This window comes from Carcharhinus amblyrhynchos, chromosome 2 (assembly GCF_965287045.1).
Source record: "Carcharhinus amblyrhynchos chromosome 2, sCarAmb.v2.hapA, whole genome shotgun sequence".
Lineage (NCBI taxonomy): Eukaryota > Metazoa > Chordata > Chondrichthyes > Carcharhiniformes > Carcharhinidae > Carcharhinus > Carcharhinus amblyrhynchos.
This window is the reverse complement of record NC_137325.1, coordinates 20496029-20514854: the sequence shown is the minus strand read 5'-3', so window position 1 is coordinate 20514854 and position 18826 is coordinate 20496029. Positions and strand designations below refer to the sequence as shown.

At 44.3% G+C, this 18826-nt stretch overlaps 1 protein-coding gene across 1 annotated transcript in view; it reads left to right on the top strand.

Moving 5' to 3' along the window:
* The window catches only part of znrf2b (zinc and ring finger 2b), a 174686-nt gene that overhangs the window by 87575 nt on the left and 68285 nt on the right, over positions 1–18826 (top strand). Inside the window, exon 2 of the mRNA XM_080203303.1 lies at positions 17271–17366. Coding sequence (XP_080059429.1) covers positions 17271–17366 — 96 coding nt within the window. The remainder of the gene's footprint in view (positions 1–17270; positions 17367–18826) is intronic.

The following is an 18826-nucleotide window of genomic DNA, read 5'->3' as shown; positions in this document are numbered from 1 at the left end:
GTTTGATGATTTTGGGTTGTAAAAGTGAGGATTTCTTGTTACCGATTTGGGATATGCCCAGGCAGTATGTGCTGGTATGATCTTCTCCCATTGACCATATGTCCTGCTCCAAGATGGTGACTCAACCAGTTGAGTTTGATTTGATTTTTATAGATAACTTGTTTTCCAAGACACATTGTTCCAGTCACATATTTTGATCCACAGTGTGTGTGCTAGTGCCTCATACAAGAGCAGGTGAAAGGAGCTGTTTGAGCATATTCCACAGGTTTTGCCCTGAGGATCCCAAAAGTACAGGTGGTCGTAGAATCATAGAATCCTACAGTGCAGAAGGAGACCATTCGGCCCATTAAGTCTGCACCGACCACAATCTCATCCAGGCCCTATCCCATAATCCCATGCACTTAACCTAAATAGTTCCACTGACACTAAGGGGCAATTTAGCATGGCCAGTCAACCCAACCCACACATCTTTGGACTGAGGGAGGAAAGTGGAGCAGCCGGGGTAAACTCATGCAGACACAGGGAGAATGTGTAGACTCCACACAGACAGTGACTGAAGCCAGGAATCGAACCTGGGTCCCTGGCGCTGTGAGGCAGCAGTGCTAACCACTGTGCCACCGTGCCGTTCCAAATAGGTGTAAAAGATATCTTTGCAAATAAATTATGACATGTTTGAAATTGGTATTGCTTGTTAAGGAATAGATGTTCTCAAAATTATAATTCAATGCAAGGAGCTGTCAGCTTTGTGAGCACTCCAATATCATAGGGTTACAATGATAGAATATGGTACGTATTATGTGTGACCCTTATGTTGTAGTTGGAAAGTTTTGTATCCTTCATTAGTAAACCCCATCGCCCCTCCACCTTTCCCAAAATAACTAGTGCTCAATAAGCAAAGTGGTGAAGAGGAATGAGATTAGTTGGCCCTGGAGGTGACAAATATAGCTTGGAGGCATTGGAGTGGCACCAGTCTGAGGTTGATACCAGTGAGTGGTACCAGCCTGAGCTTGGAATAGGACTCCCAGAGCAAACCAATCATATCACAGAAATACAGCAGTAGATCATTTGCAAACAACCCCCATATCCCTTGTTCATAGAACCCTACAGTGCAGAAGGAGGCAGTTCGGCCCATCGCCTCTGCACCGACCACAATCCTACACAAGCCCTATTCCTGTAACTCCACGTATTTACCCTGCTAATCTCCTGACACTAGGGTCAATTAAGCATGACCAATCAACCTAACCCTCACATCTTTGGACTGTGGGAGGAAACCGGAGCACCCGGAGGAAACTCGCGTAAAGGAGAACATGCCCCTGACTATATCAATGGGGACAATGTAGAAAGGGTCGAGAGCTTCAAGTTTTTAGGTGTCCAGATCACCAACAACCTATCCCTCCATGCTGACACTATAATTAAGAAAGCCCACCAACACCTCTACTTTTTCAGAAGACTAAGGAAATTTGGCATGCCAGCTACGACTCTCACCAACTCCTACAGATGCACCACAGAAAGCATTCTTTACAGTTGTATCACAGCTTGGTATGGAGGGGGTGTTGGGTCAGGGGTTGGGTGTAGGAACGCCAGCATCTAGTCTGGTCTAGGGGGAGTAATATGTGGGTGTGGGGGCAACAGTCTGGGTCTTTACGACAGTTAGTTACCTTGAAGTTAATTACCCCGGAGTTTTTAATTCTTTTTCTGAGTAACTATTGGTGTAACCTATTCAGAACTGAATAAGAATAATAATAAATAAGACTCTTAGCAGTGTAGAGGATCAGAAGGACCTTCAGGTCTGGGTCCATGGGACTCTTAAATCAGCCTCGCAGGTAGAGGATGTGGTTAAGAAGGCGTATGGTGTACTGGTCTTCATCAGTTGAGGGATTGAGTTCAGGAGTCGGGAGATAATGTTGCAGCTTTATAAGACCCTAGTCAGACCCCTCTTGGAGTACTGTGCGCAGTTCTGGCCACCTCATTACAGGAGGGATGTGGAAGGTATTGAAAGGGTGCAGAGGGGATTTACAAGGATGTTGCCTGGATTGGGTGGCATGCCTTCTGAGGATAGGCTGAGGGAGCTCGGTCTTTTCTCCTTAGAGAGACAAAGGATGAGAGGTGACCTGATAGAAGTGTATGAGATGTTGAGAGGTATAGATCGGGTGGATTCTCAGAGGCTTTTTCCAAGGGCTGGAATGGTTGCTACGAGAGGACACAGGTTTAAGGTGCTGGGGAGTAGGTACAGAGGAGATGTCAGAGGTAAGTTTTTCACTCAGAGGGTGGTGGCTGAGTGGAATCGGCTGCTGTTGGTGGTGGTGGAGGCAAATTTGATAGGGTCTTTCAAGAGACTTCTGGATGAGTACATGGGACTTAATAGAATTGAGGATTATAGGTAAGCCTAGTTGGTATGGATATCATCGGCGCAACTTGTGGGCCGAAGGGCCTGTTTGTGCTGTAGTTTTTCTATGTTCTATGCTCTAACTGCCTGAAGCTAACATCTGATGGGTTCCACTGCAACGTAATTGCCTGGAGGATAAGTTTTAAGTTTATTTATTAGTGTCACAAGTAGACTTATTAACAATGCAGTGAAGTTACTGTGAAAACCCCCTGTCACCACATTCCGCGCCTGTTCGGGTACACTGGAGGAGAATTTAGTATAACCAAAGCACCTAACCAGAACATCTTTCGGAATGTGGGAGGAAACCGGAGCATCCAGAGGAGACACGGGGAGAATGTGCAGACTCACACAGACAGTGACCCAAGCCAGGAATCGAACCTAGGCAGCTGTGCCACCGTGCCACCCCTGTTTGCATTTCTGGGCAATATCCTTGCTAACCTTATCTGTGAAGTTGCAAGAGGGATTCCGCAGTGCATGTTTGGGGTACCCTCCCCAGTCCGACACTGGGGAGCTCAGAAGGTATGGCTCACATTAATGCAGTGCCCAAATCATGGCGAGTGCTGTTTTTGCAAAGCTGGTCGGGGATTAAATTTGAATATTGCTTGGAGAACTCTCAGGGATCGGTATTGCATAATCCTGGTGATATATGTGTATGGTAGTGATTTGTGGCAGAATGCATAGACACATCACAGTGACTGTCATTCATTACTATGTTATGTGAGATGCTCTGAATGATTGGAAGATTAATCATAGCTGTGCCACCATGCGACTCCAGCCTTGCTCACTATCCTGGGGGCAATGTAATTCATTACAATCAAAATTTTCTGCCTGTTCACATAACAATGTGAAGCAGAGTTCCACTGATTCCTGTGTAGATTCAAAGAATTAATACTTTGGCCATGTTTGATGTAATTCCTGATCAAGTGGTTTCTTTGCACTATCGGCAGTCACCAGGTTTTAATTGAATCTTATTCTATAAACTTGTTTCTTCAAATGTCGTGCAGCTTTGTAGGACACCAAAAGGGCAGGCAGGAAGCGCAAGCTCACTTCTAACCAAAAGTTGCGACCCTCTTCATTGGGGCAGATCCAAGAAGGGGAATTAAGTCATCAGCATTTGAATATAGGGGGTTCAATTCTGGCCCTGGATGACTGTCTATCTGTGTGGAATCTGTGCGTTCTCCTCGTGTTTGCGTGGGTTTCCTCCGGGTGCTCCGGTTTCCTCCCACAGTACAAAGGTGTGTAGATTAGGTGGATTAGCCGTGGAAAATTGCTCGTTACTGTGCGAAGATGTGCAGGTTAAGGGACTTAGCGGCATCAATGTGCACAGTCATTGGAATAGAACAGAGGTGGGCCTGAGTGAGATGCACTGTTGGAGAGTCATGGAAACTCGATGGGCTGAATGGCACCTTCTGCATTGTAGAGATTCTTTGGTTCTATGATAACTCAGTGTTGGAGGGAATGAACAAACTGAGTCTTCTGAGACCGTATAGAATTTCAGCAAAAATGGCTTTATTCAACATGCATGAGGGAGAATAGTACTTGGAGCTGCAATTTTAGCTTATTCCCAAGCTACTCTGCTAATCATGGGCTCTTGCACATACTTATACTTTTTTGCATTACAAAGTATTGCTTTTCAATTAGGTCATCATATTGTTACTTTAAATTTGTTAAAGTTCTGCTTTGATCACGTCATGCTGATCCATTGCCCTGTGTGCTTTATCTTTAATCGTTTTCTGAACATATCCTGTCTCCCTGTTTGCAATGTCAAAGCGCTGTAATTATTAAGCCGATTTCAACGGTGTGTTAATTGTCTCCCTTAGTTTCCCAGAAGTATGATAGCTCCTCTTGACATTGTGGAGCCTCGATAAGTGGTATCGACCTCTTCATGTTGCTGTAACCTCGGGAAGATCTCACCTGGGGTGTGACCATTTAGTACCATCTGGGATGTAGTTATTTGCTATTTGTTATGTGTCTGCCCACAGTGAGTATGGATACTACGGTCAGGCTGTCTGTTTAACCCTTTCCGTTCTTTCCTTTCCAGCTGCAGCCCGTGCTGTCTGGGCTGCCCTGCTGCACTTGGTAGAAGAAAAAAATACAAGTTTGCCACAACCACTACCAGTCCTGGCCCTGAGAACACTGGCATCCAAACCTTGGCCTTGATTATGATCACCCTCTTGCACCCCACAACAGTGCATCTAAAACCCACAGTCTCTTTCCTTGTCCTATGATCACAGCTTCAGTCCAGGATCCAATCCAACTAGTGCAGAGGGGCATTAATCTGTGCGGCCTTCTATTCCAGCACATTAATTATTGATGAGGTCCAAGGCTTAATATCCATGGCTACTCAGACCTCAGCTTTGAGTGTGGGAAGTAGCACAGTTAAGGGAAGTAGAGGGGGGACAAATTTTAATCCATTTTAATTACTGCATTCATATTTGATGCATTCTAATCACTGGAGTTTCATATCGTTGCTCTAGATTAGAATGAATTTTTTAACCCCTCCTTTTTAGTAGTCTGGAGCATTTTTTTTTGTACGCTTCTAGCCGAGCTGTGTATGCAAAGTAAGACCTTCCACTTATTGACTTCCTTTTGTCTCCACACTAAGGTTTAATTCCTGTAAATGGTCAGCGGAAGACGTATTGGCCAGCTTTCTCTCAGCTTGTAAGGCCACCAAAACGGAAAGAGTGGTTATCGTGGTGGAGGAGAGACTCTTGCCTAAAGAGATGGCTGGCTGATTAATCGCTGCAGTTTAATGTGGATGAATGTAGAGCCATGGTTTGAAGAAACAGAGGCGAGGAACGGTGGTCAGCACTAATGCCTCACAGGGACCCAGGTTCGCTTCCAGCCTTGGGCAGCTGCCTGTCTGTGTGGAGTTTGCACATTCTCCCTGTCTCTATGTGAGTTTCCTGCGGGTGCTCTGTTCCCTCCCACAGTCCAAAGATGTTCAGGTTAGGTGGAGGGGCCATGCTAAAATGCCCTTTGGTATCCAAGGATGTGTAGGTTAGGGGCATTATTTGGGAAAATGTTACAGATGTAGGGTGTGGGGTGGGTCTGGATTAAGATGCTTTATTGAAGAGTCAGTGCATATTCGATGGACTGATTGACATCCTTCTGCACTGTAGGATTCTATGATTGTACGATTAATGAGTAAATATTAACAAATAAAGGAAGGGATCTCAGAATCAAAAGAATTGGATCCCTTGACACTGGTGAGGTGGAGAGGATGGATTTTCTAGTCCTGCCAAGGACAGACAAGATTTCCTGGTGCTGCCAACAGTCGAAGGCTGTCTCTCCAAATTATCCATTCCCATCCATCACGGGTAAAATTCTGGCCAATGTCTGCATAATGTTAAGAAGGTAAATAAAATAGAATCATAGAATCCCTATAGCATGGAAGCAGGCCATTCAGCCCATCATGTCTGCACCAACCACAATCCCACGCAGGACCTATTCCCATCACCTCACATATTTACCCTGCTAATCCTCCTGACATTAGGGGTAACTTTGCATGGTCAGTCAACCTAACCCGCACATCTTTGGAGGGTGGGAGGAAACCAGAGCATCTGGAGGAAACCCATGCAGATGCAGAGAGAACATGCAAACTCCACACAGACAGTGACCTGCGGCCGGAATTGAACCCAGGCCCCTGACGCTGTGAGGCAGCAGTGCTAACCACTGTGCCACCGTGCCATCCCAAGGTTGTATAAAAAGAGTAGGGCTTAAATTGAATCCATGCCCATTGTTCAGAGCACTGGTCAGACCTGAACTTAAAACTATTGTGTGCTGTTCTGTATCTCTCTACAAGGAAGGATGTAGCTGAGTTGGAGAAAGGTATGGAGGAGAGATACTGGAATTAGAGGATGATAGAATAAACCATATGAAGATAGTCTGCGATTGTAGATGATAATTGTTATTTTCAATAATAAAGTTTGGGGATGGTAGAGGATCAGTCGCTTTGATGCAGAACACTGATATAGACTGAAGAATAAAATAGCATCACTGCGTCTGGCTTTTAGAGCACCTTACCGAGGAATATTGTAGAGGCAGACGAATATTGATTCCACTTCCTCTCATCCCTGTTGAACTGGGTTGGAGAAATACATCATAGGTTGCAACTGTGAGGAAGGCAGGCTACATGGACAGTTGCTTCTTTCCATCCTCAGGATCTAGAACATTCCCTCTCTACTGCCACAGTAATTTGCCTTAATTTCAGTCTGAGCAAAGTACCTCAACTGTAGCGAGTGAGTCTGTGAAAAAAAATTAGCCTTTGAATGAATGATGTCAGTGGGATAATATTTCATGCTCTTGTAGTGTAAGGCCTTGGGGGTTACTTCATCAGGAGGCTGGGAAAAAAAATCACATGTTTTTTTTTGAAGAACTAAAGTATGTTTAACTTAATTACTTGACTTATTTTGAACTTATTTCCTCCTCCTTTCCCATCTTTTCTTGATATTTTTTGCCATAAAAAAACTGATGTTAAACAAATGAAGACCTTTACGCTGTGACTCAAACTTACTCAATGGTGTTTAGGTTAATCAGACCCCCAACATCCACAACATTTCTACAGCACACTTCACGTAGTGTGATGTGCCAAGATGCCATTCAGTTCACTTCACTAAACACATTAAATACATGTGCGGAGGAGTGGTGTTGTAAGTAGTATTGTTGCTCAGCTACTAAGCCAGACCTCCAGGGTCATACTCCGAGGATCCAGGTTTGAATCCCACCAGTGCAGATGGTGAAATTTGAATTCAATTTTTAAAAAATCTGGAATGAAAAACCTGATGACGGCCATGAAACAATTGTCGATTTTCATAAAAACCCATCTGGTTCACTAATGCCCTCTGGGGAAGAAAATCTGTATTCACAGCAGAATGGTTGACTTTTAAATGCTCTCTGAAATGGCCTAGCAAACCATTTGGGTCTATCGAACTGCTAACGTATTCTCAAAGGAATTAAACCGGACAGACCATCTATCATTGACCCAGGCACCGGAAACAACAATGGCAAACTCAGCTATGTCAACCCTGCAAAGTCCTCTTGACTATCATCTGGGACCTTGTGCCAAATTTTGGAGAGCTGTCTCGCAGATTAGTCAAGCTACAGCCTGACACAGTCATTCTCACAAAATTGTACCTTACAGGTAATGTCCCTGACACCACTATCACCTTTCCAGGTATGTTCTGTCCCACTGGCCAAGGTGCCTGGCACTGTGGTATACAGTTGGTAACGACCATCTCCAAAGAGAGAGAATGTAACCACCACCCCTTGATATTCAATGGCATACCATCGCTGAATCTCCCACTATCAACATTCTGGTGGTTACCATTGACCAGACACTGAACTGGACTAGCTTTATCAATACTGTGGCTACAGGAGCAGGTCGGACAATGGGAATCCTGACTCCCCAAAGCCTGTCCACCATCTACAAGTCGGGAGTGTAATAGAACCCTCCGTTTGCCAGGATGAGTGCGACCCCAGCCACATTCAAGAATCTTCACTACCATCCAGGACAAAGCAGCTTACTTAATAAGTTTCTCCATTCGCAAACATTCACTCCCTCCACTACCTGCACACAATCACTGATACACTGCAGGAATGCTGTAAAACAGCATCTTCCAAACACACAACCACTCCTATTTCAAAGGACAGGGGCAGCAGTCACATGGGAACTACTTGGAAGTTCCCCTCACCATCCTGATTTGGAAATATATCACTGTTCCTTTGTTTTCACTTGTCTTGGAACTCCCTCTCTGCCAGCACTGTGAGTGTACCTACACCACACGGAGCAGTTCAAGGAGACATTTCACCACCACCTTCTCAAGGGCAATTAAGGGTGGGCAATAAATGCTGGTCTAGCCATCGAAGCCCACATCCCATGAATGAATTAAAAAAAACACACGCACAAGCTATCTGGGAATGCATGTTTAATCCAGTAGTCAGGATTGGTTGACATACCTTGTAGAATTGTCTTATTCATTTTTCATATTAAGTTTGAGATTTTTATCCACATTCCAGAGAGGAAATGGAATGTAATGTAATGATTTGTCCTCACTGAGCATAAAGTAGGCCATATGGATGCTATGGGAGAGGATGTTTTTGGATCCATGGTAGCAATTTTAGTTGACAGCTCACCCTACCCAACATGCAACATGGATTGTTGGATCAGAGGTCGAGATTATGACTTCCTGCCTGGCTAGAGGCAAAGGAACTTGTCAGAACGCATATCAGACTACCCTCCAGAAGAAAGGAGTAAAACATGTGGGGGCATGTGTGAAATTACAGTAGGCAGTTCACACAATGAGGGATCTCATTGTTACAGCCCAGGGCCAAGCAATCATATGATTAACAATTGTGCAGAAAGGATACACTCCCTAAAATGGAGTTGGATGTCTCCTTGCACAATTGTCTGCCACTGATGAACCCAAAAGTATAATTAACACAGACCTGAAATTTCACCCAACCTTGAACCCAATTGTCTCTCCTTTTTCACCTATTGCGCTCCCTCTCCTTTGCAAACGTTTAGTTGCCTCCTCTCACCTCCTGTTTCCTCAAACCCATTTCCTGCTAAACTGCTGACCAAACAACTTCTTCCTGGCCTCCGTGCTATCTAATCTCAATGATGCCCACTTGACCTCCAACAAGCTGAGGTCCCTATGAAGTGACCTCAGCTTGTTGTAAAAAGAGGATGAAGATGTCTGTGAATACCTCCACCAGCTGGTCCACACAGGACCTGAGTGCTCATCTGGACCAGTCGTTTCCATGGGTTAACCTTCAGAAAGGCTGCTCTGATATCTGCAGTGGTGACCTTAGATACAGGTTCGTCCGAGGCTTCCAGGATGGAGGGCGTGCTCTCGCTGATCTCTTGCTCAAAACAGGCATCGAATGCATTGAGCTCATCAGGGAGGGGTGCGTTGATGCTGGCAATTTTACGTGCCTTCATCTTGTAGCCTTCTATGTCTTGCAGACCTTGCTATAGTAGGCGAGGGTCTGTGTGGCTAGCCTGGGACTCTAGCTTAGTCTGGTACTGTCTTTTGGCACCTTTGATGGATCTCCTTAGATCATATCTGGATATCTTGTATAGGCCGTGGTCACCTGACCTGAAGGCCTCAGACCTGGACTTCAGCAAGCAGTGGATATCCCTGTTCATCCAATGTTTCCAGTTGGGAAACACGCGGATTTGCTTCAGCATTAGCTCAGTGATTGCACTCTCACATCTTGAGTTAGAATGGTGCGGGTTTGAGGCTCACTTGAGCACAACATCAAGCCAGATGCTCCAGCACTAGGAGTGCTGCACTACTGGAGTTACCATCTTTAGGAGAACACGTTAAAATGAAGCCTCAGGTATGTGTAGAAGGTCCCATGGCAGGGATTCTGCCTAGAATGTTGGCCAATATTTATTCCTCAATCAGGATGTAAGAACAGATTATGAGGTCATTATTATATTAGTCCCTTGCTGTACACAGATTGGTTACACTCTTCCTCTGCTGTAATAAAGAACAAAGAAAAGTAGAGCACAGGAACAGGCCCTTTGACACTCCAAGCCTGTGTCGATCATGATGCCTGCCTAAACTAAAACCGTATGCACTTAAGGAGTTCCAATCCTTCTGTTCCCCATCCTTTTCATGTATTCGTCTGGTTACCTTTTAAATGCTGCTCTTGTACCTGCTCTCGCCAACTCCCCGGGCAGCGCTTTCCAGCCCATTCACCACCCTCTGTGTAAAGAAAAACTTGCCCCGAACATCTCTAAACTTTCCCCACGCACTTTGAACCTTTGACCTGGAGTACTTGACTTTTCTCCTCTAGCAAAGAGCATCTGACTATCCACTCTGTCCACAACCCTCAACCTCCATTGTTCCAGTGAGAACAAACTGCGAGTTTATCCAGTCTCCCCTCATAGCTAATACTCTCCAGACCAGGCAACATCCTGCTGTTAAATCATTGTAAAACACTTTGATGGTTATGAAAGACATTATATAAATCCTTTTGTTTTCCTTTCCCTCTTTGGTAGCTTCTGCTCCTCATTTAGCGAATGTCTCTTGATTACTTCCTCTGCTGATGTCAAGTCATCTTTCACGTGTAAGCTGATGGCATTCAGTTTGACCTGTTTCATATCCTATTTGACCCCGAATAGTCCCATATCCTTCCCCTTCACAAAACCAGCAACTTCTGCTTACGTGATATCCACCTATACATCGGCCCACTCCTTCCCGAATCCTTCATGCATGTCGCTGTTACCTCCCCACTCAATTAGTCCAACGTTGGACAGATGAGCCTCCAATTTTCTGCAGATCGGCTCATCCAGAACTCATGTGCTTATCTGTTCCTGTATGAGGTTCTGCTCGCCCAGTATCCCTGTCCTCACTGGATTAAATTGGCCGCGGGGTCACACAGCAAAGTTTTTTTTTGGTTTGCTATCTATTTTTCCTGATGCTTCAGTGAAATGTCTTGGGGCATTAACCCTGCCAACTCATAAATACAGTTAATTCCTTTGCAATCTGCAAGCCAAGGTGAACATTTCTTATGAGGTATCTCAGTGAAGAATCTTGACACTTCCTTACTGAATAGATTGTGTAAACCTACGAAGAACAGTGGGTTTGTCCATCGTGATTTAGTGAATTCACTAAATTGAATTACAGTTTCAGAACAGTGATGAGAAATCTGGCAGAGTCACTATTCTTGCTTTGTGCCACCAATATTATTAGTTTTTTTTACGTACTCAGTAGGTCTGGCAGCATCAATGCCGAGTGAAACAGAGGGGGCGATTTTCCGACTTCTCCGCGCCTGATGCAGATTGTGCCGATTCTGGAAAATAGCGCGTAAGCCTAAAAATCGGTTTCGCGCCTGGTGGCAAATGCTTTGCGTTTGTCCTGGCGGATTAGCACCAGATTGACTTGATATCCGGAGCACCCGGAGGAAACCCATGCAGACACAAGAAGAATGTGTAAACTCCACACAGACAGTGACCCAAGCTGGGATTCAAACCAGGTCCCTGGAGCTGTGAAGCAGCAGTACTAACCACTGTGCTACTGTGCCGCCCACTGTGCCATCGTGCCACTGCAAGATGTGCGGATTAGGTGGATTGACAATGCAAAATTGCCCCTGAGTGCCAGGGGGACCAGTTAGGGTAAATACATGAGGTTATGGGAATCAGGCCTGGGTGGAATTATGGTCAGTGCAGACTTGATGGCCTCTTTCTGCACTGTAGGATTCTATGATTTTTTGAGTGGTTAACACTGCTGCCTGAAAGTGCCAGGGACCTGGGTTCGATTCTGGCCTTGGGTGACTGTCTGTATGAAGTTTGCACATTGTCTCCATGTCTGCCTGTGTTTCCTCCAAGTGTCCAGTTTCTTCCAAAGTCCAACGATGTGCAGTTAAGGGATTAGCCATTTTAAATGTAAGGTGTTACGGGAAAAGGGCAGGGGGGGAGGCCCTAGGTAAGATGCTCTTTTGGCGAGTCGGTGCACACTCAATGGGCCAAATGGCCTCCTTCTGCATTGTATGGTTCTCAAAGGATTTTTAGTGTACAGGATTAAGACCATAAGACTCGAAGCAGAAGTAGGCAATTCTGCTCATCGAGTCTGCCTCATTGAGATCATGAATGAACTGGTATGATAATCCTCAACTCCAGTTTCCCACCTTATCCTTGATTTCCTTACTGATTAAAAATCTGTCCATGTCAGCCTTGAGTATACTCAATGATACAACCTCCACAGCGCCTCTGTGGTAAAGAATTTACTGACAGATGAATCAATTAAAATGCAGAGAAATGGGGCTAATCGGTGTGAAACTTGACACATTGGTTTGCACGAGTTGGAATTGCTCTTGTGGATATCGGTTCGTGGAAAGAGTATGGGGTAATGAATAGTTAAAGTGGTGAACTTTGGCTGTCAGCTGTCCAGGAGAAACACTAGAGCCATTACTTAAAGACGATGGGAGCTACTGAAAATTTCAATCCTGTTGTAGGTAATGCACCATTATCCGCTAGCCAAGCAAATCAGGTGAACTGGGGGTGGGCTGGAAAATAAAGATGTGACTTTAATTACAGGGATTGAGCCAGATTTAAGAACATCACCAATTTTACAAGGCGGTTTGCTTCTGTGTAAACTAAATTCTGTGTATGCTGGGACATAGGCTTGTGTGACATTCAGATGGAGACTGAAAAGTGGACAAGAATTGGTTAAGGAAGAATGATGCATCTGTGCGAGATTTGTAATTTTCCCCTCACTCAGCCTGACCAAAATTTGAGCGGTGTATGTTATTGTTAATATTTGGTTTGAGTGCTAACTTTCCACTGCAACCTCTTTGGTACATTTTGTTTCCTTTGCCAAGACCAGAATAGAAGAGAAACAAGCAGGCAGCACAGGTTTTGCTTTGAAAGTGGACATGCTTCAAGCAGCCACCCACCGTTCCACTTCCATCCCTGGGCTGATGGTTGAAGGACGAGACAGGGAGAAGTCAGGCCACGGATGGATTTGAACACATGGATGAGAAAATAAAATTGATGTGTTGCCTCAAGCCAGTTTATGTGAAGGGGGCGATGGGTGAACCTGGCCTTGTGTGATATACATGCAGCATAATTTTTGATCCACTTAAGTTTACAGACGGTTGAAGGTGGCAGTGCATCGGAATAGTAATCTAACAAGGCACTCTGCCCCAGATCTGACTTTTTAGCAAGTGCCAGGTGATGGCATCCATCCAGACATTGGCTGCATTTAGCCGCACAATATAACTCAAAGCAAAAGCCTCAGCGTCATCAGGCAACTAGAATAGGCAAGTTATTTTTTAATCCCTCTCATCACAGCTAAAATTTTCATCCTCATAGAATCCCTACAGTGCAGAAGGAGGCCATTCAGCCCCAACGAGCCTGCACCGATCACAATCCCACCCATAACCCCATGTATTTACCCTAGCTAGACCCCCTGACACTAGGGTCAATTTAGCATGGCCATTCACCTCATCCGCACATCTTTGGACTGCGGGAGGAAACCAGAGCACCCGGAGGAAGTTCATGCAGACACAGGGAGAATGTGCAAACTCCACACAGACAGTGACCCGAGCCAGGAGTTGAACCCAGGTCCCAAGTCCCTTGCTAATCACTGTGCCACCTAACCGTCCCTAAAATCCTGTCTTCAAATCCTTCCAGAGTCTTGCCCACTCCCTATTTAACTTCCTTCAACTCTCTCCGATCTCTACCTTCTGCTAATTCTGCTCTCTTGCTTCCTGATCGCCCGATATTGGCCATCAGCTTCTTGGAATTCCCTCCCTCAATTTCTCTCCCTCTCCACTTCTCTCTCCTTAAGCCAATCCTCAAATCCTATCTGTTCGAACAAGTCTTTTAGGGCTACCTGTGCTAACATATTTCGTTATATGTTTGGTAATGCTGCCATGAAGCATCTTGGGATATCTGGGTATGTTCAAAATGCAATATAGTTACAAGTAGATTTTAATCGTACCCTGCCAAAGGCTTGTCTGGTTGTCATGTGAAAGATTGAAGGGAATAGCAAGTGCATCTGTTCCATTTGTGAGAGAGACTTGTATGACTCATTCACAGCAGTGTCATTTGTGAATTATAATGAAAGAATAAGCTTGCATTCATATAGTTCCTTTTACCATCCGAATGTTCCGAAGTGATTTATACCCAATGAAGTACGTTTTGAAGAGTAGCCACTATTGTTATGTGGGGAAATGAGACAGCAAATCTGGGAACTAACAGCAATGAGTAAATGAGCAGCATGATGTGGTGTTGGTTGAAGTCGTAAATTTTGGCCATGACACTAGAGAAAATTCCCCTTTGCTTCTGAGAAATGGACCATGAGATCTTCTGCATCCACCCGAAATGGCACTCGTGACCGATGTCTCATGACTCTCCCAAATGACCAACCCGCCGAGTGTGCAGTGTTCCCTCAGTGCTGCACTGTAAACCTAGATTGTAAACTCAAATCTGCCAAGTGGGTTAGAACCCACAGCCTTCTGGCTAAGAGGCAGAATGCTACCGCGGAGCCAAGAACCAGCTTGTTCCACTGGGTTGTAATTCAAAATTGAAAGCTTGGCTGATTTCCTCCTTTCCTTAATTGAGTGAAGTGTCGCTAGAAGAGAGAGTGGGGAAGACACATCAAATCTGCCATCCTGACACCAAGAGACAATTTTTGTTAACACAATGTGTGAAGTATATTAGAGGATTGGAAAATCTATCCTTACTCGAATGCAAGTGTTGCTGAATACAATAATCTGCCAAAACTGACAACTTGTAAAGGATAGCACCACACAGTAGATGCTTCTCTTAAGTATATTCTTGTTCTTTAAGTATCCCTATTGCTTAGTGCTTCGACTTACAAGAATGCTCATTTTATCATTAACTGAGCTGTGCTTTCATCTGGCAGCCTTACTTTGAGAAATGCGCTCTCTGTTATGTGAATAAATCTGTTCTGCTCGACTCGTTCTCTTCTGAAGCAGCCTTGGCAAAATGACAGAACTTTCTTTAATAGAAAAATGCATAATATAAATTACAACATTCTAGTTGATGCCTTTTGGCATCACATACAGGGAATTAAGACCATTGTGGCGGTGTGAGGGCAGGGAGAAATAATTTGATTAGGATTTATAAATATAATTCAATCCTCATTTAAAGTCTTTCCTCTTTATTTCTATTCTAAATTCCTGTGCCCATATTTATCATGCCAATTGCCTATGTAAACTTGTTACCCTCCTGTACGGCACGGTGGTTAGCACTGCTGCCTCACAGTGCCAGGGACCCAGGTTCAACTCGGGTCACCATCTGTATGAAGTTTGCACGTTCTCCCCGTGCCTGCGTAGGTTCCCTCTGGATGCTTCAGTTTCCTCCCACGATCCAAAGATTGACCATGCTAAATTGACCCTAGTGTCAGGGGGATTAGCAGGGTAAATATGTGGGGTTACAGGAGTAGGGCCTGGGTGGGATTGTAGTCAATGCAGACTTGATTGGCCAAATAGCCTCCTTCTGCACTGTAGGGATTCTGTGGATTCTATAACCACCTGATGATGGCATTGCAGCCTCTCTCTATTACAGCATGACATGTCTACATAGCAGTTTCCATTATAAGTATTGTCATGGGTACTTATAAAGGTGAAAGATTTTACATTTCCTTTAATAACTTGAAACATACTGGATTCATTGAAGTAAAATTGGAATATTTAAGTCATTCGATTTTAAGCAGTGATGATTGTCAATTTTCTGTGCACTTAGTGTAGCCAAGTTACGTCATATTTCTACCTCTCTTCAGCTCTGAAGAAGAGTCACGTGGACTCGAAATGTTAGCTCTGATTTCCCTCTCCACAGATGCTGACAGACTTGCTGGGTTTTTCCAGCATGTTTTCGCTTCTGATTCCAGTATCTGCAGTATCTTGAATTGTTTTAGTCTGGCCCAGTGTTAATCTGGTTTGAAAGACCATGATGTGGAGATGCCAGTATCGGACTGGGGTGGGCACAGTAAGAAATCTCACAACACCAGGTTAAAGTCCAACAGGTTTATTTGGAATTACGAGCTTTCAGAGTGCTGCTCCCTCATCAGGTGAGAGACACCAAAAACTCATGATTCCAACTAAACCTGTTGGACTTTAGCCTGGTATTATGCGACTTCTTGCTGTGGTTTGGATTATAGGTATATATATTATCTATATATAAACATGGGAATATACTTCAGTTAGCTATTAACGAATTGGTTGAAAAGTTGGTGACAAACCTTTCGAGTCCAAGGAGCATTGTCTTTTGGCAAGTTTTGATTGGGTAAGCTTTGTTTGCTTAAGGGAAAAATCTTCAAAGGCTTTGTCATTTGTATCATGTTGCCATGTACTCTTGACTCATTGTGTTTTAGCGCAGTTAATGATGAATAAGGGCTGCTTTACCAGATGTAATTATCATGAAGGCAGAAAACAATCTGTTCTACCCACCCACTAAAGTGTGGGTTAGTTATTGGTAGAGGTATCCAATGTATTTGATTTCATGAGCTGCCTGCCTTCGGGTCTCATCTGACTTTCTTCCAGACTCGAAAAGTTGGCTCTATGCTCTCTCACAGATGCTGTCAGACCTGCTGAGATTTTCCAGCATTTTCTCCTTTTGTTGCAGTTTAATGAGACCTGCAAGACAAATGCTCACTGAAACTCTGTGGCGTCACTCCATCACCGTGACGATGTTATAAGTATTTTGTTTCAATTTCCCTGACTGTGATTAGAAAATAAAATTGCAATGCAGTCTCATAACTGTTGACTGCTTTATTAGCACAGCAGTAGATTATTGCCTTCAAGTAATATACAGTTATTCTCAGTTCACTAAATCTATTAGAATGTATTTCTTTTCTAAATGGAACAATTCTTTTGAAAAGCGTTGATGATGTGGTACAAAGCAGCTTGTACTGCCTTGAGCAAAGGGTTACCTAGGGCAGTACAATAGCACAATGGTTAGCACTGCTGACTCCCGACGCCAGGAACCTGGGTTCAATTCCCAGCTTAGGTTACTGGCTCTGTGGAGTCTGTATGTTCTCCTTGTGTTTGCATGGGTTTCCTCCGGGTCTCCAGTTTCCCCCTAAAGTCCAAAAGAAATGCTGGTTAGGTGCATTGGCCATGCTAAATTCTCCGTCAGTGTATCCAAACAGGCGCCAGAGTGTGGCGACAAGGGGATTTTCACAGGAACTTCACTACAGTGTTCCTGTAAGCCTACTCGTGACACTAATACAATAAACTTAAAACTTCAGTTGGGCAAATGCCAGTTGGGAAGTTGTCTCTCGGCTTCGTCTGTACTTTGGTGTGTCATAATCACCTGTTGAGAGTGCGTGTGCATCAAATTAGAACTTCCTGTGTTGATCTAAATTCGTATCAATTTTAATTTTTTTCTCTCTCCCTAAACCAGGTTTCAAGTGCCCTGTGTGTTCCAAATTTGTTTCTGCGGATGAAATGGATTTGCACCTTGTGATGTGTCTGACTAAACCAAGAGTGACCTATAATGGTAAGGAGTCTCATTGGACTGACTATGCGGAACCTCAATTTGTACAGGCCATTGTAATCTTAAATGTGTCACCAAAGTACCATTTTACACTATCACTTATGTGGCACGGTAGCACAGTGGTTAGCCCTTGGGCGGCAGGTAGCACAGTGGTTAGCACTGCTGCTTCACAGCTCCAGGGACCTGGGTTCGATTCTGGCTTGGGTCACTGTCTGTGTGGAGTTTGCACGTTCTCCTCATGTCTACTTGGGTTTGTCCTGAGTGCTCCGGTTTCCTTCCAAAGTCCAAAGATGTGCAGGTTAGGTTGATTGGCTATGCTAAAAAAATTGCCCCTTAGTGTCCTGAGATGTGTAGGTTAGAGGGATTAGTGGATAAAATATGTAGGGATATGGGGGTAGGGCCTGGGTGGGATTGTGGTCGGTGCAGACTTGATGGGCCGAATGGCCCCTTTCTGCACTATAGGGTTTCTATGATTCTATGCGTACTGCAAGGAGTAGCTTGTTCGGACATTAATGCGGTTTAACCTTTGTACAGTGGCCTTCTCACCAAGAGAGAGATCTTGTTGATTTCCTCCTCAGGACCAAATGTTTTGTGGACTGGGATGTACAGGTTTTTTTCATTGCCCCTGTTTTGATACAGTTCGTCCAGATGCACATCAAGGTTAAGCAAAAGTACCATTCTTAAAGAGCGTCAAAAATGTCCAGGCGGCACGATGGCACAGTGGTTAGCACTGCTGCCTCACAGCGCCAGGAGTCCAGGTTCAATTCCAGCTTCGGGTGACAGTATGGAGTTTGATCTTCTCTCCCCGTGTCTGCGTGGGCTTCCTCCGAGGGCTCCAGTTTCCCCCCCAAGTCCCATGTTAGGTGGATTTGCTATGCTAAATTGACTGTTAGTGTTGGGAGATGAGCAGGGTAAATACATGGGGTTACGGGGATAGGGCCTGGGTGGGATTGTTGCTGGTGCAAGCTTGGTGGGCGGAAAGGCCTCTCCTGCACTGTGGGAATTCTATGATATCACCATATACAGTGTGATAGAGCCAGTAAGGGCGAAATTAAAATGTTGCCAGTTCTGAAATAATTATTCAGAGAGTGCTTCATATTAATGAGACTGAGGTGATGATTCAGCCAGTGGTGATTTTTTTTTTTCAACTCCCCGAAATAATAAGATGGTTTTGGACAGAGAATGACTATCATTTTATTTTAATTTCCATGTACATACACTCCATCTGTCAGCCAGCTGTAGCCCAGATGATAATAGAGAGCAGTTCAAACTGTTGAAATATAGGGCAATACCGTTGCAAAGTATATTTTATTCAAATCTAAATATAGGGTTGCACTGATGAAAGAATTAATCCTACAAGCTGCAATTTATTTAAGCAGTTTAGCCGCTGTTACTGTAATTATCAACGGGTTTCTGAGTTGTTGGATCCCCATTAACTGACCACATCAGTCATAGTTTTGTTA